This window comes from Podarcis vaucheri (genome assembly GCF_965113315.1).
Source record: "Podarcis vaucheri genome assembly, chromosome: 1".
In the NCBI taxonomy this organism is placed as follows: Eukaryota; Metazoa; Chordata; class Lepidosauria; order Squamata; family Lacertidae; genus Podarcis; species Podarcis vaucheri.
Window position 1 is genome coordinate 102,922,760 of NC_138759.1, and position 27,245 is coordinate 102,950,004.

General features: G+C 41.9%; 1 protein-coding gene across 15 annotated transcripts in view; it reads left to right on the forward strand.

The window, feature by feature from the left end:
* Positions 1-26,713, forward strand: part of ARHGAP15 (Rho GTPase activating protein 15) — a 376,884-nt gene extending 350,171 nt beyond the window's left edge. For all 15 annotated transcript variants that reach the window (XM_082198904.1, XM_082198913.1, XM_082198906.1 and 12 more), the window contains 2 exons: positions 1,791-1,896; positions 25,446-26,713. In XM_082198904.1, coding sequence (XP_082055030.1) covers positions 1,791-1,896; positions 25,446-25,629 — 290 coding nt within the window. In that variant the 3' untranslated portion in view covers positions 25,630-26,713. The remainder of the gene's footprint in view (positions 1-1,790; positions 1,897-25,445) is intronic.
* Positions 26,714-27,245: the final 532 nt, after the last annotated feature.

Below are 27,245 nucleotides of genomic sequence, written 5' to 3' on the forward strand. Positions count from 1 at the left end.
CGGTTTCCCTGTGTCAGGGGCCTCTAACATTTATTTTATCTTATCTTTCATGAAACGAAAGTAGAGCTATACATGCTTCAACATCTGATGCAAATATCTCCATCAGAAACCATATTTTAAGACATGAAACCATCAATCGCATTAAAAAACACACACGCTTATCCTGAGTCAGTCAGCAGCAACAACACTGTTATCACATCATCAAAAGAAGTTTCACATCACAAAGGCGATTATAGGTCTCAGACTCACATTCTTTCATTACTGACTAATTGTTTTCTACAAAAAGGCAGTTATGAAATGAGGAAAGGGGATACTAAGCAAAGGACAGGATGTGAACTAAGAATGTCAACGTAGCTACGAATTTGATCACAAGAGAACATGAAACTATGGAAAATACAATAAGAACAAAACGAAGTATATAAGCACCAGAGATATACATTAAAAATGTTTGATGGGTTCAGTCCATTGTCTGCATAAGGGCTAAGTCGATCTAAGTAGTAATTAAGCAAATAAGTAAGATAGAGACACCTGTGGCCTAGTTTATACTGAGCTGCTAAATCTGTGTCTGAGGTGTGCCACTTCACAAAGGGATCCACATGCTTTTCTAAAAAGCATCCCCTCCAATTAAAAAAGACATGTCGTGGAGAAGGAATCTAGTTTAGCTTCCTTCCTGACTTACTAGTTGTTTATATGTGGGATTCCGCCCCCCCTCCCCTTGTGGAAGCGTTTGATCACAGAAGCTCCCACCCACACGTTTATGTGATATTGCTCAAACATAGCTTTTCTATTTCCTTGAAACCTTCACCTCTGTTCTCTCATAGAAAATGAATGAATTAACAAATTATGAAATGTTTCTCCTCAGATGATGGATGCCATTTTTTTAATGCCATACATGTAATTTGTTAACATAAAACTGTATTGTATTTAAATTATAATATTGAAATAATTATACCTGCATAGTTATATCCCTAGCTGGGAGGGAGGAGGCCTAGTTATTAATGGACACCACACAAAGTATGTTTTCATCCCCCCCAGGCTGAAGGATGCACAGAAATTGCAGTAGAAATATTAATTGTTTTTCAGGTAACTTGGGTTGGCCATGAAAGAGGTTAGTCATCACAAAGTTTGTTCATTACATTTCAGGTGGGCTGTATCCAAACTTTCATGAGCAGAAACCTGCTCACACAGTCAAGCTTCTCTGCCCTTTCTCCTCACTTGCAGCCCTCTTTTGATTCCCAAATGTGTCTTCCAAAGTTTGGAGACAATCAGAAAAGGCCTGGGATAGTTTAGGACCCACCCAACCTTAATTTTTTGACTAGTTGTTTCAAACAGATTTTAATACTACGTTTTTGAATTGCCATAACCTGACCTGGAACCTTGTTTTGGTGGGTGGGTAAGAAATTGAATAAATTATAATGCTAATGCTGGGGAAGGCGAATCACCCCAAATAATCACCCCATTTCTGGCAGTTCCCGCTTCCCACTACAGCCTAGTGAAGCACATGTCAGGCTGTTCCTGGGGAGCCCTGACCCTCAGGAGAGGTTTTTCAGAGAACAGGAGATGAGGAAGGGTGAGAAATCTCCGTTGTGTGTGTGTGTGGATCTCTGCTTGCACAAGTTTGGATACAGTCCATTAGAAAGTAATGTTCAAAAATAGATATGGTTGTAACACTTCAATCTTAGCTTGAGACCCATATTTATAGTCTGAGACAGCCGTAGCAAAAGGCAAAATATGCTAGATAGTCAAATATTGTTCTGGGATCATAACTTCTTTTTTCCTTTTTTCCTCAGAAATTCAAGACAACAAAAGTAGAGTGAAAGTCATCAAAGACCTTGTACAGAAGCTCCCGAGACCAAACTACGACACCATGAAAATATTATTTGAACACTTGCAAAAGTAAGTTAAGCTACTAACTATAAAATGTGATGTATTAAGAGTTAGACACTTAAATTGCAATGTGATTTCGTCCTCTTCTTATTGCTCTGCTAATAAGCTTTCTGCTGGTTGAAATTTAAGATATCATATCACTTCATCCAATATAAATGGCCCAGGATGAAACTAGACTTCCTAGTCAATCTTGGTTGGACAGTGTTAGTATTTTTTTTTAAAAAAATAATTATTCATTTCTCCCCTTTTCAAAGCTGGATGAGAGAAGCTGAATACTCTGCAACCATACCTCCTCATTTCCCATTGCTTCAGGCAATTTTCTCTGGTTTATGAATAACAAACACACCTGCCCCATCACATCTATTTGACCCTCAGCTTTAGCAGACAAACCATTTTGAAATGGTCAATATTCTTCATCATGTTTGCTTCACAGAACTAACAGAAGAGATTATAGGATCAGCGGGTACTGCTTTTATGTACTCATCTATGGGGGAAAAAGAACCAACTTCGGTTCCACTTAGGATAGAAAGTAGTATATTGAGTCTTGTGCGGACTCTCTGGAGAAAAGTTGGTTTCATGGTATTGGGGAGGGGACTCCTCCTACAGACCTAAACTATATTTTAATAAATAGTGGCTTTATAATGTTTTTTTGTGTTGTAATCTTTAGCTCTCTGAGTGTGTAATTCATTGATTGTTATTGTAATTTATAGGCCACCTTTTGGCCAAAAAAGGCCTCCGAGGTAGCTCACATGATTAACACACAAATAACAGAATTCAGTCAGGATATATTTTGCTAATGGTTGAAGGTGTTTCACATAAGTTCGAAGAACCATGAGCTTTTCCATGAATGATTGGAAGAAGAGCTCACCCAATGACATATTATGTAGACTCTGTAGCAAGTCTCATGCTTGTGCAAAGATGCTCCACAAGTTCTTGTGTGAGCAGAAGAACAGATTTGGATGGACTTTTACTTTTGTCCTCAGTGCAAGAGTGCACACTGTAAAGGAGATGCCTTCTTTATGCAAAAGTGCATCTTTGGATTCAAAGGGGAACAGCTCTTCCTCTCTTGAATAATTCAATGATTGGGTTTTTTTGTACTTTTTTGCAACGATCTTCAACTTAATTTAAAATAAGTACTGTTGAAAAGGTGTTGTCATTATTTCCTTGAGACTGCACTATCTTGCAGCGCCATTCAGTGTTACCAGAGTGATATAATCTACTGACCACATCCTGTGGGATGCTCTCGCTGTCACTGATGCTCTCTATTTTAAATTAAATTAAATTAAAATCAGACAGAAATGAACACATGATTTTGGTTTTGGTTTCCATGACACATGGAGAGTGCAGAAAGAGTTGTCCTAGGCTTTCTGCACAATTTTGCAGCACAATAACAGAAATACTGTTGCAAGCACCTAGCAAGTGGTTAGCAAGTAGGCTGCTCTAGTGTGCTTCTCCAAGCAAGTACTTATGATGGTCACCACCTCTATCCAATGCCACTAATAGCTGCGCACTAATTCAAACACACTGAGAATGTGATGTTCTTTGCAAATTATCAGTGTAACCCACACATCTATTGAGACCATGTGTTTTGGGTGTTTAGTACTCCTAATGCAATAAGTGCAACATTATATTTTTTTCTTTATTGTTAGGTTTGGACAGGATAGGAATTCTAATAGCAAATAAAAAGCCTGATTATTGGCACTTGGGATGAGCACATGTTTAAAGCTTGCCCTCTATTACAGAAACAGTTCCAGCATTGTTGTAAATTGTTCCCCCATCGTTCAGCCCGGACACTGAGGTCCAGCGCCAAGGGCCTTCTGGCGGTTCCCTCATTGCGAGAAGTGAGTTACAGGGAACCAGACAGAGGGCCTTCTCGGTAGTGGCGTCCACCCTGTGGAACACCCTCCCTTCAGATGTGAAGGAAATAAGCAGCTATCCTATCTTTAAAAGACATCTGAAGGCAGCCCTGTTCAGGGATGTTTTTTAATATTTAACACTGTATTGTTTTTAACACTTGATTGGGAGCCGCCCAGAGTGGCTGGGGAAACTCAGCCAGATGGGCGGGGTATAAATAATTTATTATTATTATTATTATTATTATTATTATTATTATTATTATTATTATTATTACAAGGATAAACATGAGCCAGAAACTTTGGAAGTTTTCAGGGGCACTTTTGAATCGAAACAAGATTGGCGAGTACTGTTCCTCTTGTAGATCCAAAGACAGTCACTGCAAGAATTTTCCCGCATTATAAAATCATATTCATTATCAAGCTTGTTCTGATATTCATCAGAAAGGATATTTAAGGTCCTAAACCCTTTCCATTGGTGTATAGATTCATTCACAACTAAAGCAGTAGAGTGTTTATATTCTTCTTGGCATATATTGGACCTTAATTTGGTTGGAAGTCTTCATTATGGCCTTAGGAGGATCTTGAGAGAACCTTACGGGACCCTGAAGTGTTTAACAAACATCGCATTTCCCCTTTGTGGAAAGTGGGGCTTCACACATGTTTGGAGTAAATGTAAGGCAGTTTTCCACTAGCTTACATTTGGGTCTTTTCCAGCCTGGAGTTTTTATAGCTTTGGAATCCTCCGATTGTAGGAATATTGCAGAAAATCAAATTGGGGCAGACACAAAAGTAAGCAGCTGTGTTCAGGTTCACACAGCAGCGCCGGATTAGGGGCAGCACGAGCCATTCCCCCACAAAGGGGGCTGAGCCAAGGGAGTGCAAAATAATAGTAATAGTTATAATAACAACCTATTTATTATATATCTTATATATCAAATTATCTCCTCACTCAGAGTACCATATTACCAAAGTCTGACCCTGCTCACAGATAGGCACAAGTTGAGCAGGACTGCTTGCAGGTCCTGAGACTATAGCTGTTGGCCTTGGATTCTGATCCAAGTGAGAAAGGAAAGTTCAGGGCTTGTAAAATTTGCCTCTCCTCCTGAGCTGGGCCTGAACTTGATTTAATTTTATTATTTATATACCACCCATCTTTGTTTCTGCACCCAGCAGAACTTCACTGGGCATCACTACTAGAATCTTTACTCAAATTGAGCAAATTTGTGACAGCATGGGCAAGAGACTTACCAATACAGCCTACCAGACATCAACAGGGAAAGTATGGTCCAAAGTTGTGACCAAGAAGGGTTATTATGGGGCAAAGCAAAAGATGACAGGAAGGAACTTGGCAGGTCAAGTGTGACATGTGCATATTCTAAAGACATGTATGTCAGGGATGGTAAATTTGCTGGACTACAGTTCCCATCATCCCTGACCATTGGCCTAGCTGAACCCCGCCCTTGCTGTATGTTTTCAAGCAGATATCAGGCTCTGCCTATAAGATTGCTTCTACCTCTTCAAAATGCCACACCAGGGGGGACCTGGCGATATTTTACGTCTTTAAAAATTATTTTGATTTATTAGTTTTTAACAGTTCTCCTCTAAAGTACAAATCAACACTGAGATTTTCAGATTTATGTCTGTCAATCACATTTATAACAGTAATAGAGGAAAAGGCAGGATCCAGATTGCCTCCTCCTTCACACTCTCCCCTCTTCTTTAAGTGGAAAGCACTGAACCCAGATGCCCAACTGTGGCAGAGAGTCTTCCAGCAACAGCATCTGGCTTCTTGGCAGTGACTTTCAGGCAAGTTGTCTGGGGAGCTTTGCGGCTGCCTCTTGGTTTATCACGTGGATCAGTTACTGTGGCCTGTCTGGCTGCTTTGCCCAGGCAGAAGCCAATTCCTTTTGATTCACCTTTGATTTTTCAGAAACTTGTTCATTCCATTTGGGGTGTGTGTGTGTGTGTGTGTGTGTGTGTGTGTGTGTGTTTTGAAGCCACTTGTGTTTCGCTGTAGGGCTGCACTCCCTTGCATATCCAAGCATCTTTTCTCTTTCTGCTAGATATAAAATCACCAGCCTTTCTGTCTCCCCATCAACGCTGTTAGTTCTTTTAATAATGTCTTCAATCAATTTCACTGCCCCTTGTTATACAGCAGAGAAAATTGATCACAAAAAGGGGGAAATAATAAAACTCCACAAATATCTAGGTTGTTTAGCACAGGGTTCCCTGCCCCCCCAAACCTTGAACATACTATACAACTGAGATGGATTCCCCCTCCCGTTTGAAAATTTGGCTTCATTCTCACATTTTCAAAGCACCATGAAGAAGTAGCATCTAGCACAACTGAAATCAGAGTCTCAAAACGGTGCATCCTTTGCTGGCTTTATTGCACAGCAAAGATCTTTCGCTTCTGGAAACTATATTTAACAAAGGAGATTTATTTTTACCTATTATAAAAATATATATATCCCAGCCAACAACCCACATGTAAGAAGAATGCAACAGTAGCTCACGCAAAAGGAAGCTATGACAATGTGATGACAAGTTCAGCAGCCATACACAGAATGCTGTGGATAAATCAAAAATTAAAGCTATTGTATGACAGCTAGGAACACTTAGCAAGTGAAGTCTGCAAAATTTCCATTATTATTATATTTTGGAGGGAAGAAAGATGCAGATTACACATGTGATTTCCATTTGCTCCAGCCTTTCTGCAGGTTCAGTCTAGCATGGATATTAAACTTGTGTGTAGTGGCTTGTTTACTTTCCCCCAGTATGGTTGAATGAGGAGACTAAACTCATAAAGACTATACAGACCTTAAGAGAACAAATCAAATCAGACATAGCACCTTGCATACGGTGTTTTTGCACATGGCACTAAAATGCCTTTGAGCTAATGCAAAAAAGGAAAGTAGAAGGAAGCTAGTTTTAAAACTGAGAACGTGCTCCAGCCAGTGTTCTTGTTGCATTCAAAATGCTGGAAATGCAAAAGGCACTGAGAACATACAGGCCACATTCACACCATTCATTCAGGACCTCCGAACAACTCTCAGCACCCATAATGAACTATAGCTCCCAGAATTCTATAGAGGAAGCCATGGCGGTTTAAAGTGGTATAATAGTGCTTTAAATGTATGGTGCAAATGTGACCATAGTCAAAAATAGTATAGAAGATTTCAGAGGTTCATGGTTTCTAGAACGATCTGACTGTAGACGTCCACCAATGGAATTTCATTGATTTGAACCCCTGACCTAATACATTTCACTGAATTGCCATTAACACTTTGCTCACAATTTAAAAAGCAGTCCACAATGTTCCCACGCTCTGAATCAGTGTTTCCTAACCTTTGGTCTCCAGCTATTTTCGGACTACAATTCCCATCATCCCTTGCTAGCTATGGAAGATGGGAGTTGTGGTCCAAAAACAGCTGGAGAGGCAAGGTTGGGAAACACTGCAGACAGTGGATTACAACCCTTCATATTGGTTGTGAGACATTTGCATTTTGTACTTCAGTATTAACTCAAGATCAAAATGAGTCATAAGAATGATCTAATATAGTTGTAAGATAGAAGACATGGCACAGTTCTCCATTGCTAGTGATGTATACATTTTAGCCACCTAGTTCTGTGGAGACAATGGTGTGGCACTACAGCTGTATTTTAGTTTAATGAGGTAGGTTCTTATGAAACCTAGAGGATTTATTAACGTAACTAAAGCCCTACTGAATCATGCCAAAAAAACCATCTAGTCTAGTGGGAAGAACACTATTGCACAACTCTGGTCCTGCTTGGGAGTTTACCATAGGCATCTGATGGTGACTGTGAGAACATATTGCTCGTCTAGATGGGCTTTTGGCCCAATCCAGCAAGGCTTTGTTGTTTCTCTAAATTGTACATACTTTGGCTATATAAAATGCAGGCTTCCCCCCATTGGAATACAAAATGCTGTTGCTTTCACCCAAACCCTTTTGACTTGACTCTTAATTCCCCTGCTACAGTAGGACTGGCCACCTGTAATTTTGCACTAGCAATTGCTCCCTGGCCCAAAAAGGCAACATGTAGGTAGATTTCAGGTGATGTGAGGAAAAATAACCTCTCCTGTTCCCTTTGCACTGCATCCCAGTACCTCTCAGTCAACAGAAAGTCAAGGAATGTGCTGGGATAATCAGCATTTTCAGTGCCTTCATTTTTATCAGCCAAGATCATATTATTGTGATCAATGTAGGATTAGAAGTTCTCAGGCAAGAGACAGGCCTCTTTCTCGTGAAGAGCTACAAATCTTCATATTAACGTGACTAGTTTGAAAGTTAAGAGCAAATCTGCAAACTGGAATGCACTCCACTTGTAATGGGAACAAAACGCTGGCAGTGAAATACAAAGAAGGGAAGAGAGACCTAAATCACAGCACAATGACCTCCCTTAAGGCATCTGCCAAAGAGACGGTGTTTTTTAGGCAGCTTCTGTGAAACAGCGTCTTGATGTCTATGCCACGTAGTGATTTATTATTGTGCCTGAGAAACTGGAGCGGTGGGGTGGGGGGTGTCAGTAGTATGTGCCTAAGCAACCCTGAGCCTTTGGTCATAGAAAAGACTTCAGCGTTGTGGGCACCACACCCACACCTACTGATGTGGTCCCAGTTTTTTCTTTAGAGGCACCTAATTAAGAAAACCTTGACTCATTTACATGGATACGTTTGATCTAAATTACACTCCAAACCACACCAAATTAAGAGCATCTGTGAACGTGAAATGTTTGTTCCCTTCGACTGGTAGAGTGGGGCCGGCTCTGGGCTGCACATGTTCAAGTGACGAAAAATATTTCAGATGTAGCATGCTTCTCAGACCTACTTTTCCACTAATAATTTGCAGGGAGCTCAACTAGTATCTCTCTTTCTCCCCGCAATCATTACAGGCTGTCTAAAAAAAGTTTCACTTTTCTTCTTCTTCTAAAGCCAAAAAAGAAAAGAGGTAAGTGGCCACCTACTTTGTTGATACTGATGTGGTCACTGCCAGAAAAGCAAATCCAACAGTTGTCAAGAGTTGTCGCTGACATATAGGGCTAATTCCAACTAAATACTTTCCCAGAACTGAGCAAGGAATCTGTTCTCTAGTTTAGTGATCTTTCTTGCAAAATCCACAAGTATTTTGCATTTTCTGATGTATTTTTTTCATGCATATATCTCTACCAAAATAGGCGGGGGGGGGTGTTACATTGGAATTGGCTCAGTCTTCTCTTGGGAAATCATTCAGGAATCTGAACCAAAAGCTATCATTTAGGCTCTTTCACAGATTGCATTTTACTCACTCCTCAAGTTCTTCATGAAGAGTACCTGCTTTGATTTGGTAGCTGCAGTAACTCCTTTAAACACCAGGTCAAGGCAATTCACTAGGAGGATAAACAAGAATCCGTATGCACAGTTGTCTGTCCACAGCAGAAGCTAGTACATTTTAATTTGGTACCCTTCCAGGTTTGTTTTCGACATGCGTTCAGTGGTAAAGAACCAAAATGTCAACACCACTGACCATATTGAAAATACTTTGCACAGGATTAGTGTCAAGGGTTAGCACTGCTGGGCTTCTTTCAAGAGCCGAATCCCAGCAGAGGCCCACTCAGAAGAATGTGCTAGACCTGCTCCTCATCTTCAGCACTGCAACCTGCCTTTTCACTCATCTCTCACCATAGCCTAGCAATAGCAATGGTCAAAGGGAGGGGCTGTAGATAATATAGCCTGCTAGATCACTGGCTTCCTGCCTGGTAGCAATGATGAAGTTCAGACCAGCAGCTGGTGATATTGGTGGTAAGGCTCCTTGATTTAGGGCCTTCCAAAACCTGGAGCAGATGTGACCTTTGTAAAGTTGTTATCTGTCTATCTACCAATCCAACTGCAGTGGCCTATCGTGGGCTTCCTTCGCTTCCTGGTTTTGCTGCATGCATGGATGGGACTGTGACAGGAGAGAGAATGACAATATATGGCTTGATGACTCCATTCAGCTTCGTCATATGTTTTGTTAGACTGCCGTATGTGACATAGCGAAATGCATTTATAAACACAGTTTTGCTTATCATTAATATTCTACAAAGCTATGTTTATAAACATACTTTGATATGTTGTCTAGAATTGTTTTGGAAGTCTATATGCCAGCATGGAACTCCTGAGAGTCTATTTATACACACCGAGAGAGAGTATCTGCATATTTATGGTAGTTTATTAGTTATCATTTTAAAGGAGATTGTTGATGTTGGTATTGTTGGTACGGCTACTTAGAACTTAAAAAGAATCTTGCATGATCAGAGCAATGGCCCATCTGACACACCAATCCTTTTCTTATAGTGGCCAACCAGGTGTCTATGGGAAGGCCACAAACAGGACCTGAGTGCCAAAGAATCCCCCACAAGTGTCCTGGAAAAACCTGGATATCTTCTTTTTTTGTGCACGAGGCCATTTTCAGGGTTGTGATCTTGCCGAGTTTTGCACCGAGATCTCACCCTGGAAAAAGCATCTCTTTGGGGTGGATGGTATGAAACAGCACTCACCGCTACTATACAGACATGACTTTGCTGCTTTCCCATCATTAGGAGAGCCCCATCATTAGCATATATAGGTTGTTGTTTTTTTAATTCTCATTAGGGCAAGATGGAAGCACTACCTTAAAGTCAGGGCTTTCCCCCCAGCCAGAACTCAGTTCCGACACTTCTCAGGTGGGTGCCATTGCCATTATAAGAGAACAAGGGAGGTGTTCATGGTGAGTTCTGGCACCTCTTTATTCTAGAAAAATTGCACTGCTTAAAACTATTATACTGAGAGGAAAGGGGACATGAGGTTAAACCATTTTTTACAAGCCCTTTTGATTTTATGGTGTTCACAGCCAAACCCCTGGATTTGGCCCAGTGTGTTCTGAACTGGGACAAAGTTCAAAGACGACAGGCTTGAATTTCAGCCAGCTTCATATTTTCCCCTTCTTCTCTTTTGCTCTGCAAACAGTTTGAATTACATAATTTCAGTATCAGAATGAGCTATAGTTTACCTGTCAGTATTTTACCTTTCACATTCAAGCTGCGACCGATACTCGATCCCGTAAGACCTTGTTCTTGCATACTATTAAAAATTGCTCCATGGCTTTTTAAGCAAAGGGTGGAGGCCTTATTTTTATTTTGAAAAAAACACGAGTCCTTTTGTTTGAAGTGATTTTAATACATTTGTCTGATCTACTGCCTTTTTTGCAGTAGCTGGAATGTAATTTGAATATATTAGTACTTTCAGCAACAGTGCTCAGGGAGCCTAGTTAATAACTTATGCATGGATACATAGATACACTTCAGACAGAGGTAATGTTTTAGCCCTTGTGTTGGTAATACTTAGAAAGATGGAATGAAAGAGTCTGTTCTTTTCCTGCCCTTTGTTGTGGCCATGCATTGTGGGGGTATGGAGCCAGGGTTCTTTCTGCTGCCTACACAGCCTGGATTCAATAAGCAGTTCTATATGTATATTATGACAATGTGGTCAAGGAAACCAGATTTCTCTCTCTCTCTCTCTCTTTTACTATACCTTTGTGTGCCTGTATGGCATAACAAAAAAATCTGGTGCTTATTTTTCTTGTACTCATTCAATATGTTAACATATTCATAATTTGATACAGGTTATGTTCATCATATAATTAAAGTTGGAGTGTTAGATGAAAAACCAGCAAGATGTTACATGAATGGAAAATATTTGTCCTTTCATACACGAGTCATTACGGCGTTGTATAAAACTGTAAATGTGACGAATGATCACTAACCCTTGCCCGACTGTTTGTTAGATTCTTTTGAACCCTAGCCCTATTCAGGCATCTCCCCACCACTCACCCCACCCCACCCATACCCCTATGACAGAGGAGGATGGATAGGTGCACTTTGGCCTGGCCCTGGCCTTTCTAATGCCTCACCATCCATCGCTAGCTTCCACACAAATCAGTGGCTGGACTGCTTCTACAGGAGGCCTTCTCTACTCCACATGTGATTTAGAACTCTGGTTCATTAATTAATTAATTAATTAATTGGAATCACTTTTGAGGAAACTTCTGAATAGCATTTCAGTCATCCTGAAACTGTGGACCAGACTAGCTCCTAGGCTTCCTGTCATATATTGCATATAATGTTGTTTACTAGTCTGTATAATGTAGATGTATCATCAATACCTTCCGTGCACCTTCTGAGGATTGTAATGAGAAGTCATAACCAAGATATAATGCAGATTGAATTCTCTCCTCCCCCAACCTCCACCTTTCTCCTTTCCTTTCAAAATTTATTTCTTCAAATCTAGGAAAGTAAAAAATGAAATTGTTCTCCTGTCACAGGTTTCTCTGATCTTCCCAGCTGCTTTTCCTCCCTAAGACTGACTTTTTCTGGGATAACTCTTTCTGTAGGAAGCTTCTAGGTTATGATTCACAATGTGACATGTGAGTTCATACTCTACCTTGCTCAAATCATGTGTCTGCACAGCATTATTCACCAATCACAGCCCTTTTCTTGTCAATGATTGCCAGAGGCAGTAGAAACAGTGAAGGATATCTATTGTGAAAAGTCCAGTTTCAATGTGTTTCCCCAATTTATTTACTGACCTTCGATGTAACAGCCACACTCTTGACCCTCATGAGATGGAGCCTAGGGGGAAATGGCACTGAGCACCAATTCCATATCCTGTTGTTCTGTAGTCTAAATTAAGTGCTAATTAATTACCCCTGGCATCTTTGCCTTTGCCTGTCAAATTGGATTTAGGATATTCCTTCAGCATTTAAACAAACAGCCTTCTATCTCCAACTGAAATCCCAAGAGTTAATCTTTCTTTTTCTTACAAATCCGTATTTAGAAAAGAAACAAATATGTCCATGTCCAGTGCAGGTAGCACTGAAATTTAAAGGAACAAGGATTGGTATTGTCAATTTTGATTAATAGCCCTTCATTAATAAACATCCTGTTACTCGTTTTCCACCTGCAGTTGCTGATGTTCCCTGGAATCAATTAACTCATATAATTTGATTTATTTTACAAAGACATTTTTGGATGTGTTGTGTTGATGATAAAGCTTTCTGTGTTTGCAGTTCTTGATTCAAAGTGAGATTGTTACCTAAGTGCTCTTTATTTTTTAATGTTGCAAGGAAATGTGGCTTCAGGCAGTCTGGAACTAAAAGAATGAAAGTAAATTTCAAAACTTAAAGCTGAATTCATAGAGAAGTATCTGTTGCCTACTGGGATATGTACATATCAGTTGTGCATAGGCGGTGTTATTCACTAGACTGGACGACAGAATGAAAAACAAATAAGCTCAGCAGCTCCATGGCCAAAGGTTATAAAACCAGCTATGATTCTAATTACCTGTCCTTCCACAAGCAAATGAGGCCACATTCCCCCATGAATAGGAAATTAGACTGAATAAGCAAGAAATAGGTGGACGTTTCCCACTCAGTCCAAGGAGGGCATTGTGCAGGCCTGTTGGGTCTTCCCATCACCATCCTTGATCCAAGAGTACACTTAGATTATGTCTAACATTTCTGTCTTCTGGGAATGCAGCAATTGTTGATCTTCTCATGAGGAATCTCTGACAAGCTTCCAAGGCGTTCTGGTAATATGAAAAACAATACTTTAAAACATTGACCCTAGTTTGGGTAATGTGAGTGCAATGAAAATGCAGAGTTGGGTCAAATTTTCTGTGAGGAGGTGCTGTTAGGTTTTGGGAAACAGGGACAGGGTGGCGCTGTGGTCTAAACCACTGAGCCTTGGGTTTGCCAATCAAAAGGTCGGTGGTTTGAATCCCCGCAACAGGGTGAGCTTCCGTTGCTTGGTCTCAGCTCTTGCCAACCTAGCAGTTCAAAAGCATGCCCAAAAGTGCAAGTAGGTAAGCAGGTACTGCTCTGGCAGGAACGTAAACAGCATTTCTGTGCGCTGCTCTGATGTCAGTGTTCTGTTGCGCCAGAAGCGGCTTAGTCATGCTGGCTACATGACCTGGAAAAACTAACTGAGGACAAACACAAGCTCCCTCAGCCTGTAAAGCGAGATGAGCGGCGCAACCCCAGAGTCGTTCACAACTGGACAACTGTCAGGGGTCCCTTTACCTTGGGAAACATACTGATAAGAAGGCAGCAAGAGTAGGGAAATTGGAAAGGTACAAGTTATAGGATGGAATGAAATGCTAAGTTACTTCCTGTCTCAAGGACGGGAGACAGAAAGGAGATGGGTCCCAGAGTTGAACTGCTGCCTGCAGGTGCAAGATTGTTGTTTGTTGTTGTTGTTGTTTAGTCATTTAGTCGTGTCCGACTCGTCATGACCCCATGGACCAGAGCACGCCAGGCACTTCTGTCTTCCACTGCCTCCTGCAGTTTGGTCAGACTCATGTTTGTAGCTTCGAGAACACTGTCCAACCATCTCATCCTCTGTTGTCCCCTTCTCCGTGTGCCCTCCATCTTTCCCAACATCAGGGTCTTTTCCAGGGAGTCTTCTCTTCTCATGAGGTGGCCAAAATGTTGGAGCCTCAGCTTCACGATCTGTCCTTCCAATGAGCACTCAGGGCTGATTTCCTTAAGAATAGATACGTTTGGTCTTCTTGCAGTCCATGGGACTCTCAAGAGTCTCCTCCAGCACCATAATTCAAAAGCATCAATTCTTCGGTGATGAGCCTTCTTTATGGTCCAGCTCTCACTTCCATACATCACTACTGGGAAAACCATGGCTTTAATTATATGGACCTTTGTTGGCAAGGTGATGTCTCTGCTTTTTAAGATGCTGTCAAGGTTTGCCATCGCCTTTCTCCCAAGGAGCAGACGTCTTTTAATTTCGTGACTGCTGTCACCATTTGCAGTGAATCATGGAGCCCAAGAAAATAAAATCTCTCACTGCCTCCATTTCTTCCCCTTCTATTTGCCAGGAGGTGATGGGCCCAGTGGCCATGATCTTCGTTTTTTTGATGTTGAGCTTCAGACCATATTTTGCGCTCTCCTCTTTCACCCTCATTAAAAGGCTCTTTAATTCCTCCTCACTTTCTGCCATCAAGGTTGTGTCATCTGCATATCTGAGGTTGTTGATATTTCTTCCGGTGATCTTAATTCCGGCTTGGGATTCATCCAGCCCAGCCTTTCGCATGATGAATTCTGCATACAGTGGTGCCTCACAAGACGAAATTAATTCGTTCCGCAAGTCTCTTCGTCTTGCGAGTTTTTCGTCTTGCGATGCACGGTTTCCCATAGGAATGCATTAAAAATCAATTAATGCGTTCCTAGGGAAACCGCCTTCAGACCAGGTCCGGGGACAGTCTGTCCCCGGACCTCTTCTGAAGGCTGGGGGGGGGGGGACAAGGGCTTTTCTTCCCACCCCCAGCATTTTAAAAAACCCCGGGACAGCGGAGGACTTCTCCGCTGTCCGGGCGATCTTAAAATGCTGGCGGGCGGCATTTTAAAATCGCCCCGGGACAGCGGAGGACTTCTCCGCTGTCCGGGGCGATTTAAAAGCCCCTGGGAAGGCAGGCAGGGGGGACAAAGACTTTCGCCCCCCGCCCGCCTTCAGAAGGTGTTCCCGCCCCCCCACCCGGCTTCGGAGCAGCGTTCCGAAGCCGGTTGGCGGGGGTAGGTGTTCCCGCCCCCCCCGCCCGGCTTCAGAGCAGCGTTCCGAAGCCGGTTGGCGGGGGTAGGTGTTCCCGCCCCCCCGCCCGGCTTCGGAGCAGCGTTCCAAAGCCGGGCGGTGGGGGCAGGTGTTCCCGCCCCCCGCCCGGCTTCGGAGCAGCGTTCCGAAGCCCGGCGGCAGCGGGAGGAGGCGTTCCCGCCCCACCGCCCGGCTTCGGAGGAGGTCCGAGGACAGTGGGGAAGACGCGCTGCGCTTCCCCGCTGTCCCGGATATTTCCCTATGGGCTGTCGTCTTGTGAAGCAAGCCCATAGGGAAATTCGTCTTGCGAAGCGCCTCCAAAACGGAAAACCCTTTCGTCTAGTGGGTTTTCCGTCTTGCGAGGCGTTCGTCTTGCGAGGTACCACTGTATAAGTTAAATAAGCAGGGAGACAATATGCAGTCTTGCCATACTCCTTTCCCAATTTTGAACCAATCAGTTGTTCCATATCCAGTTCTAACTGTAGCTTCTTGTCCCACATAGAGATTTCTCAGGAGACAGATGAGGTGATCAGGCACTCCCATTTATTTAAGAACTTGCCATAGTTTGTTGTGGTCGACACAGTCAAAGGCTTCTGCATAGTCAATGAAGCAGAAGTAGATGTCTTTCTGGAACTCTCTAGCTTTCTCCATAATCCAGCGCAAAGAGGTTTCCTGATGGTTGACAGTTGCTAAGAGAAAGAATCATTTTGTGAGAGACAGAGTGCTCTTGCATTTTGTGAGAGACACTAAATGACATTCTGGGAGATACTAAATGACAAAGGGACATAAGTAATGAGTTGTTAGTAGCAATAACAAGAAGTTGTCCACTGCAGAGTTGCACAACTGGCCGAACAGGATTTTTTAGCCAATCGGAACACCTTTCCAAGTGACAAAGGGTTCCACATGGGAAGAGGCATTGGTGCTTTTCCAGGGAATGCAAACTAGCATTTAATCCGGTTACCAGTAGAAGAAAATGTTCAGAAGGAAGCCATTTATTCTCACCAGGGTTAATTAATGACTGAACAGAGGCATATGCTTACATTAGACATGACAGAGGGCCCAGGAACTAATTAGGCTTTCACATGCATTTGTTCACCATGCTCTTGCTGTTTGGAGAGGTTGTTTAGCTGAAGCCAAGGTTTTCTTCCTCTTACTTTGCACTGCCATCATGCTCATTGTATGTAGAGCAAAACCAAAGTGGTCACATAGCTCATGAGCCTATGCAGGATTCCAGCTGAACTGAGCTTCCCTGTACCAATTCTCCACAAATCTGCCCTGAAATACTGGGGAATAGCATGGGTGAGTGGTGAGAATCGGAGGGGCTGTTGGAGGAAGAAGCAATTGGCAGAAATCACATCCTCCTCCCTTCCAGACTTCCCTTTGAAGAAGCATGTCTGGATCTAAGCTCCTTCCACTTGTATGCATGGTCCATTATTGGGGTTCCAGCCTTATTGCTGATCTCAGCCATCCTGTTGTATTAATTAAAGGTAAAGGTACCCCTGCCCGTACGGGCCAGTCATGACCGACTCTGGGGTTGCATGCTCATCTCGCTTAAGAGGCCGGGAGCCAGCTCTGTCCGGAGACACTTCCGGGTCACGTGGCCAGCGTGACGAAGCTGCTCTGGCGAGCCAACACCAGCACAGCGCACGGAAACGCCGTTACCTTCCCGCTATAAAGCGGTACCTATTTATCTACTTCCACTTAAGGGTGTTTTCGAACTGCTAGGTGGGCAGGAGCTGGGACCGAATGACGGAAGCTCACCCCGCCGCGGGGATTCGAACCACTGACCATACGATCGGCAAGTCCTAGGCACTGAGGTTTTACCCACAGTGCCACCCGCGTCCGTTTTGTTGTATTAATTACCGTAAGTGAACTGAAATCATCCTCATGATTTGCTTTATCAACCAAGGAGCATGCCACCAAGAATGTCCATGCTATGTGGAAAAGCTCTCCGCCGAGCAGTTTGGAGTTATATCCTTCAATCCTGCAATGAAACGTGAAAAGAACAGAAGGGAGAAAACCATAATAAGAGCTCTGCTGGACCAAACCAAAACCTTATGTAGTGCAGCATCCTATTTACCACAGTGACCAAAACAAATGCCTATGAGAAGCCCACAAGCAGAACGTAAGTGCAATAGGCATGTCCTACTGCCATTCCCCAGCAACTGGTATCATGCCTTGACCATGGAGGTAGTATATAACCAGCAGGACTTGCAGCCATTGATTGCCTTATTCTTCATAAAGCCAGGACTTACCGTTTCAGAACCCATGCTGATTTTACATTAGCAAGACTTGTTCTTTTTATGTGCTTGATAATTTTATCTTTAATCATGGTTCCACAAATTTATAACAGAAATTGCAACTTATCTGAGCTTCCTGCATTCCCCCAGATGCCTTTCCCCCCTTTTTTGGAAATTAGTCCTACATGAGCCACTTTCAATTGCTTAGATGTGGAGGCCAGTCTTAGTTACCAGTTACATATTTGTTTGAATATCAAGTTCTATAAGAACTTGCAGAACTCTGTGACTTGCTAATTTTCAATTTGTCAATAAGGCCTTGTCAACACGATTCGCTTTAGTTCTTCAGACTCCCTTTCTGAAAAGGTTAGTTCAGGCACAGATTCAGTTCTGTAGATGGATCTCCTTTCTGGAAAAAAAGAGTGTTGCATGGATTAAAAACCTGTATCCTGCAGATGTGTGCATGGTGTGCTCCTGGATCAGTGATACAGTATATGTTTCAGTGGTGGAGTAGATCTACTTGTCATTGATGGTATTGGCCTGGATACTGAGGGTATTCCACATACAAGGATTTCTATACGAAGAGCCAAGCATGCAGTCTTGCACCCGCAGCCTTAAACTTAAACTTTCCATGGTAAGACAAATTCAAAGAGACTTTCTTCGAAATAGAACTGTTGAGGTGGAGATGCTGCCAAAGTTCACATCATTTGGCTTGGAAGAGAAAGACTTCCTGACATGTAATGTTCACTTTCAATAGAAAGGCAAATATAAACATATTCATACATCTTTGGTTTGAAATTTAATCTGAACTAGAGAAGAATGTAACTAACCCCCACCCCCACCCACCCACCCATGAGCAGCCAAGACCCTTCGTGGCATCTTATACCTAGGAAGCCAGCAAAAGTAGGGACTGAGTAGCTTGGAAAGCAAATGCTATTTTAAACTTACTGTGATTTATACAGAATAAATTGCATTTTAAAAAATGGTTAGCATGGTAGGTGTATTTTTAGGATGATTAATAGGTTTGCTCTCTAGCTGTTTTGAATTGTGTATTTTATTTTTGGTACAAATTCAGAAAATGTTACATCTTTTCTTAAATGTCCTTTATTTGTTTCTGCATGTTTGGTTCTGCAATAGGCTGTGCCTCTAGTAACATATTAACTTGCTTACTTAACACTATCATTTTGTAGGGCAGGACATCTTACAACTAGGTTATTTTCCAGAACATTTGGCACAGCTAAGGTATGAATGTTGAACTTCTTCCCACATAAAGAAAACAACGTCTGGCTTTCAAAGAGATCCTGTGCCATTAATAGCAACTTAAGGATTGATAGGAGGTCCAAATATTACAGCCCATTTGGCGATCATACTTTTCCTGTCAGATATATTTGTGCCTACAATGCATTTAACTGGCATTATTATATATTTGCAAATGAGATTTTATTTCAAGCTTAGATTACTTCTCAACCCCTAATGCCCAACTTACCGGAAAACGTACAGAAAAGTCACTGTGACCAAGAATCTTAATACCTGCCATTTCTCTCGGAAACTAGACTTAAAACTCTTTTAAATAAATAAAACAAAAGTCCAAGCAGAGGGTAAGAACTTCTAAAATACTTATCTGCATGTAGATATGTCTAGCAGTGACAGGCTAATATGGAACATTGTTAAGTAATACAGAGCATGATAAATGCCTCCAGTGGTGATGGTGCCTGGCAAGCTAGAGGTCTTAGATGATCTCCCCAGGAAAAGTTGAGGTGGCAAAGTATCTCATTGGATTGAAGAACAAACTAAATATATGGTATCAAATATATTTAAGGGCTCTATTTGTGCCCTACTGTAGACTGCATTACTTCATAAAGAGATGAAAATCAAATGACTGAAGCCCCTCCCCTGCATCATAAAACACTTTGCAGTTAGAAAAATTCTATTTCATGGGAAAAGGATCTAGTCTACCATCCTCTTTAGCTTGGTGTGTATATAAGACGGGGCCTCTCATGTGGATCACTTGCCTCTGGTGATTCTGGTCAGGACAGTGTAACCCTTTAGATGAGAGTAAATGACCATTTTGGAACTTGGCCATAATAAAGACTTCCACTTAAGGAGGAAACTGATTATCTAGGCCTCCTGCTATGTGCAGAATTCAGGTTTTAGCCATGTGTTGGCTAAAGGAGTTGAAATCTTCACAGCTAATGACGACAAATGGTTCATCATAGGTTGACAAGCCAGTGTGGTATAGTGGTTAAAAGCGGTGGACTTGTAATCTGGTGAACCAGGTTCGCTTCCCTGTTCCTCCACATGCAGCTGCTGGGTGACCTTGGGCTAGTCACACTTCTCTGAAGTCTCTCAGCCCCACTCACCTCACAGAGTGTTTGTTGTGGGGGAGGAAGGGAAAGGAGAATGTTAGCCGCTTTGAGACTCCTTCGGGTATTGATAAAGCGGGATAACAAATCCAAACTACTACTACTACTACTACTACTACTCTTCTTCTTCTTCTTCTTCTTCTTCTTCTTCTTCTTCCATTTCCTCCCTGCAACTATGAGGTGCCCAATGGTTGTATGAGTGGGTGAGATATTTGTGAACCCAAATCCATCAAGGTGAACTTGCCAGGAAGTTGATGCTGTAATATTCAGTGATAGCTTAAAAAATCATTCCTTAAAGTATAAGAGATTTCTGCTATACAGCCATGAAGCGGAAGGGGGAGTCAACATTCTTATGAGAGGGCATTGCAAGTCTTGTTTTGGATATCACAACACAAAAGGCCTCTCTTTTCACCTGACCTACCTCAGGTGGCAGGTAGGTCTGATACCAGCAGGTTCATGTACAGCTTCCCTCATGTTCCCAAGACGGGGTGGCGGGGAGACACATTCAGATTTTCACATGGCAGATTTGTTATACGTTCTGTTTTTTAGAAAATAGTTTTTATTAAAGTTTTTTGTGTTACACGAGAAACAGGGAAAGGTACACATATTGTTTCCACTTTCAATTCATAGACTGTTTGAGACACTTTCGTCATAGAGATCTTGCATTTGGGGGGAAAGAAATGGGATATTGTTCTTTCATTTTATTGCCTATTATTAGTGTTGGTGTTTGCGTCAGCATCACATAGGTAGGTCCTTTATGGATTTATTTATTTTTATAGATAATTTGAGAGGTTAGGGTGTCCTGAGCTTGGTTGGTTTCATTCAGTTAATTGCAGTGTGGCTTGTTTGTGTGTAGGGGGAGTAGGTTGTTGGGTCAGGTTAGCCATATTGATTTGTAAGCTGAATAGGTCATTTTCCTGTTGTGCATGTGATAAAGGGGAACCATACCAGGGTGAAGGTGTCCTCCTCTGCTTGTTCCTGTGGTAGTTTGAGTTTGTTGGTTAACTTTTCTAGTAGGGCGGTTTCCCCTTACATTTTCATACCAGTGGTCTATGTTCCCTCCTGATAGGTCTTTTTAGTGTCTGCAGGGACTCAGGTGGCACTGTGGTCTAAACCACTGAGCCTCTTGGGCTTGCTGTTCAGAAGGTCAGTGGTTCGAATCTCTGTGACGGAGTGAGCTCCTGTTGCTCTGTCCCAGCTCCTGCCAACCTAGCAGTTCGGAAGCACTCCAGTGCAAGTAGATAAATAGTCGGGAAGGCAAATGGCGTTTCTGTGACAGTGGTCTGTGGACAAACACTGGCTCCCTCAGCCTGAAAGTGAGATGAGTGCCACAACCCCATAGTCATCTTTGATTGGACTTAACCATCCAGGGGTCTTTTACCTTTACCTTTTACCCCAGTTCTGGTTAACGTTTGTTGTAGCTGATGCAAGTAAGTGACTTATGAGTTCCTAGTCATGTTTGTGTGTGGTGTTGTTGTCGTGGAAGATAGGGCTAGTTCTGGAGTTGCTTCTATTACCTGTTTCGTTATTTTGGAAATTTCCTGCAGCACTGAAATCCAGAAGGACTGAACTTTGGGATATCCCAGTTGCTATTCCTTGCTATACATCCTTTTAAAGCTACGTATTGTACCTGTAATCCCACTGAGGTGAAAATGGTTGTGCATGTCTTAGGTAAGAAAAGATATAATCTTGTCTTCTTGTAAAACAGTTTTCAGGTGGTTCTTTGAAACCCCTCTTGAGAATTTTTTCTTGGTGGTGCCAATGTTTTAAAACATTAGCATCTCTCTCAGATCTATTACAATTGTCAGTTCTTTAGTTTTTTTACCAAGCCCATGATTTTGTATTAATGGTTAGTTGACTGTAATAAACATTCCTGCACTACACAGGAGTAGTATGCACTTCCCCTGCCCCCAACACAAAGACTTGCCTGCATATTGGAAAGTGGCAGGTGCAAGCAGTACAAAAAGAGGGCACCATTTCTTTCCAATTGGTTACATCTTCAACCTGTACCCGGATTAGCAGAGCAGAGTTAATATTACCATACTCCACACAATCGTTTGTGAAGCCTCCATTTCATTTATGATAAAGATGTTATATTTTAAGAAACTATTAATTAAGCCCGTCTGATTAGTGCCATATGGAGTGTGTTTTTTGTAATGGACACCAAGGCTACAGGCATGAGACTGTACTCTAGTAAAAGTCACATATAAATAGGAAGCATTACTGATTTTTTAAAAAAAATTTAAGCCTTAAATGAGTTCGTGCGTTGAGGGAATGTGGTAAACTGGAAGACTGGCAGGCTTCCATCACAAGGCAGTGCTCACTACATGACCCCACCCACTGATTTGATGAGACCTTTCTCTAAGGCATGGAACAGATGATACATCATTCTTTTCCTCTTCCCCCTTCTTCTATTGCCATTTTGCAGCAGCTTCTAAACTAGAAAACAGAGTTCAGGGCAGAAAGAAATCTATCTTTTATACAGCCTTTCTGGTAGGTTAGCAGAAACAGACAGTTTCAGGTTGCCATCTTGTAGATACCATTTGTCATCCGTGTTCCCTTAGTAGAACAATAAATTATTTTTAAAGATCAAGAAGTGTCATTAAAATAAAGCCTTTCAGTGGAATAGTTTATGCTTACATTTACAGTGTAAGACCAACAGAGTTCAATGGGAGTTACTCCCTGGTAAGAGTGCATAGCATTGCAGCCTTAGGCCCATTCTTTGCTAGTGATATATGTGCATTCATAACATTTTCGTAGTAAACTCTTTCAACTCCAGCAACCTTACATACATAGTTTAAATAAAACATCTCTATATGAAGTTGAAGCTGCTCAGTGGAGCGTGACAGACGTATTAGAATGGCACTGTCACAGTGTGGAGTGCAGTTCATAAGCAGCTGGTGAATCTAAAGGCCAGGCCCTCCCTGACTTGCTGCAAGGTGGTAGCTATACTGATTTCTCTGGAATTTTTGTTTGAAAAGTGTCCATTTATGATGTCTCTTCAATAAGATGCCTTGCAGAGAAATTTGTAGGGGAGGGCATGTTTCTTGTACCACAGGCAGAATGGATGAGAAATAAAACTGAGCGGTCAGCTCTTAGTTATAAATGTAAGGGTGTCCAAAATGTCTTAGGTTGCATTACTGAAGGTTGTCTTTTAAACCCTACCATTTAAACGGAATTGTCTTGCTTTTTGTCTTGAGAACTCTTGAAAGCCTTGCTGCTTGAACTGTGCTAACAATCGTTTATCAGCAATCATTCACACTGTAAGTTATTGCTGTTTGGGGCCAATTCAAATGTTAACACTTTTCAAGAGGAGAATGTAAAAAGAAAAGAAAAATTCTGTGACACTGTAATGGTCATATTGCATCACCTAGAAGACAACGTGACTGCAAATAACATACAGTGGTGCCTCGCAAGACGAAATTAATTCGTTCCGCAAGTTTTTTCTTCTTGCGAGTTTTTCGTCTTGCGAAGCACGGTTTCCCATAGGAATGCATTGAAAATCAATCAATGCGTTCCTATGGAGACCGTCCAGGGACAGAGGGGAAGCGCCGCTCTGTCCCCTCTTTTGAAGCAAGGGGCTGCGGGGAGAAGATAGCTTCTCCCCGCTGCCCCTTGCTTCAAAAGAGGCAGCTCCCGCTGTCCCCTGAGCTTGCGAGGCAAGCTTCGTTTTGCGAAGCAAGCCCATAGGGAAATTCGTCTTGCGAGGCAACTCCAAAACGAAAAAACCTTTCGTTTTGCGAGTTTTTCGTCTCGCGAGGCGTTCGTCTTGCGGGGCCCCACTGTACTGGGCTCAAAACACCATCTAGAAGCCCAGCCCCCCATTGAATTTAGCACTCTACATGAATTTTGGAACACCCATGGGGTAGTAAGCAGCATACAGGCCAGACCTAGCACTAGGTGGGTCCAGGATGGCGTTTTAGTAGTGGGTGAACAGTGGTACCACTTTTGATGGGAGTCAAGGCCTACCACCATCTTAATTTACACAGAATGCAATCTCATTTGAAACACACACTGTTACCCACCCAATGTTAAAATATCTCCCAGGAGGCCAAGTGAAGATGGCAGTGAGTTGTGTTATTGTCACTACTGTGGCCACATGGGGGTGGGGGTACATCAGTAACACTATAACAAGCATTCCCCAAACACCTGGTGATTTAATATTTGTATTACTGTTTTACAACAACAAATGTTGAGCTCAAGGCAGCTCACAATAATACCAACAGCACTGTGGGGGAAACCATTGACACTGTAATATCAAACACAGCTAACATACAAATAACTCCAACAATGAATTCATTGAAACAATTACAATTCCATACCCCACAAGTATCCTGGTAAAAACGTTTTTTTCGTGTGAGAAAGTATGGCAGCCATTTCAGGTGCTGCAATCTCGCCCTGAAAAAAAAGTGTTTGTTTTTGGTTCCATGAGTCACATGACTCATGCAGGAGCACATCTGGGAAAATGTACATCCTGGTTTTGGGACCCAACTTATTGCAGCTCTGTGCTGGGTGGCATCCCCCTCAACAGTAAAACTATGTTTGCCCTGCAGCTCCCCCACCACTTGATCTGGGTGCAGGGCTGGGCCCAGTCCACCTGCAGCTTCAGGCTCTCTATGAAAGGTGGCCCAGCAGAGGCAAAGACCGGGGACATGAAGAAGTGGCTCTGGATTAAAGCTCTGGCTTGATGTTGGTTTATAAACCAGCATGTGGTCATAAGTCATGTCTAGACAATTGCCGACCATATTTTTCGCTCCGTAAGACACACTTTTTTCCTCCTAAAAAGTAAGGGGAAATGTCTGTGTGTCTTATGGAGCGAATGCACTGGGCAGCAGAGGGATCCCTCTGCTACCGCTGCAGTCGCGAGCTGAGGGATGCCTCCGCAGCCAGAGCCATGGCTGCCATCTGTCGCTTGCTGTGAAGCCAGCAGAGCAAGAGCCGCTGCGCAGCTATCACTCTTGTTCTGCTGGCTTCCCAGCAAAGTGGGAGGAGGGACGCATGGGAGCAAGAAAAGTGAGAGCCGCTTACATGCTCTGCACGGAATTTTTTTTCTTCTTGCTTTCCCCTTCTAAAAACTAGGTGCGTCTTATGGAGCAAAAAATACGGTAATGTTACAGTGATCTGCTCCCACAGGACAAAGACCATGAAGGACATTAAGGAGAAGAAACGTGTTTCAACATACCACCAAGGAGAATACGAAGAAAGGGCTCCAGTGCCTGTTAAGAGGAAATAATATAGAGTTTATCCACTATCTTGGATCCAAAAATATCATTTCCACCATAAGATGGACCTTTTTCATCATATTGCCAACATTTCAATTTTTTTTCTCACTTCTATTTCATTCTCTCTAATAATTAAATCAAGATTTCAGTTATAATTGAAGCACCACTGAAAAATGAGAGCGCCACTGCATTTTCTGTTTAGTGAAGTTTTTTTTTCTTTTAGTTGAATTCATTTTTTAACCAATTCCTTTCTTTTTTTGCCACCAGGATAGCAGCCAAGGAGAACGTGAATCTTATGTCACAGCAGAGTTTGGGGATTGTTTTTGGACCGACACTCCTTCGGCCTGAAAAGGAGACAGGCTCCATGGCAGTGAACATGCTATACCAAAACCAGATTGTTGAGCTAATGTTAAGCGAGTACACCAAGATCTTCAACTGCGAGAAAGACTGACAGACAGGGAGTGTTACTGAATATATTCACATCTGTCTTTGAATCTAATATTTTTACATTTCTGTAAACATCTTTCTGAAACATTTCTTTTCCCCTCAAGTGACAGATGCCTCGTTTTGTGAAAACTTAATGACAATTTTGTCTTTAAATTTCCAAACATTGGAATAAAAATACATTGTCAATATTTGCTTATATATACTCAGCATTAACCCTTTGAATGAATCATACTCCGCCCCCAGGGCTTTGCCATTTTGTATGCCTTCATTTTACAGCTGGGATTTGACAATTTCGCCAAATCCAGATGAAAGATAGCTTAGAGGCATATGCAATGGCACTTCCAGACAAGCAGGGTTGGAGGTTAATGGGTTTAAATTGGCTTTTGGAACAATTAAATTGGTGTAGTGATGCAGTCTATCACTTAATAACAGGTATGTACACTCAAAATAATTTTGTGTGGAAAACATCACGTTGAATGATGAAAGCTACAGGTTTAAAACATGGTCATAGATTTTCACATAGGCCTATAACAAAAACTCAGCCTAAATCATCATAGGTTGGGGGTGCTGTAAATGTTTCATTTGCTAACTTAAGAATGAAATTAATCCCTGAGTCTCATTGTTTCAAATGCAACAGCAGCAGTGCATCAAGTTACCCAATTGCTCATTTTGAATGCAACATCCATTTTGAATTTTCCAACACTTTATCCGACTTTGCTCTTTCCCCAGCTATGTCATGTTTTGTAGAAATTTTTATTATGCTCCCGAAGATGCTTTATTGGTGAACTGCATTAAATTCATCTAGAAAGAACTTTTTTTAAAGCCTTTTCATATGCCCTTAGGATTACTTGGCTAGACTTGAATCAATTTATACATTTGATGGTTAGTTTCAGTTGTCATGGATAAACAAAAGGGTAACTGTCTAGAATATATCAAATATTGTTTTATTCTGAAATGTATGTTTCCAGCTATACACATCCCCTACCCTGTTTTGTAAAAGTATTCCGCTGATAAAATGTAGACTTATGTTTGACAGCTTTTTAATCAAGTTCAAAGAGAATAAATAAAACTAATCCAGTGTGGTAAAAGAGTCCGCCTGGCTATCGATTTGTTCATAAAATGAAAAATAAACCATGTAAATAAAATGTGTGAAAATGCAGATCTAGAAGCAAATATTTTGAGCAATTAAACCCCCCCCCCCAATATAGGATTAATGCATAAATCTGCTGTGTATGAGAGATATGTCTCAAGTATCAAATCTAATAGTCAGGAATTACAATGTCATTGTTCAACACCGTTTCTCAGCCTACTATGTTGTTAAGCAGTTGAAGCTGTGTTTTAAAATGATCATCAAGGAAAATAAATGTACAAGGATGCTGCTGCTTCATTAAACAACTACAAGCACCAGGATTAATGGGTAAGATATGCAGAATCCACAAGTGAAAAAGGACTAAGCTATTGCTGAAGCAACCACAACATTAGTACAGAACGGTGAGAATGAAGAAAGAGACACCAAGCAGGAGCCAGTCAGAACAATTTAAGAGAAAGAAGTAAAACTTTAGGATACATGTGTCCAGTTGTAAGATGTCTCAGGGTTGGTGATGCATGGCATGATTACCT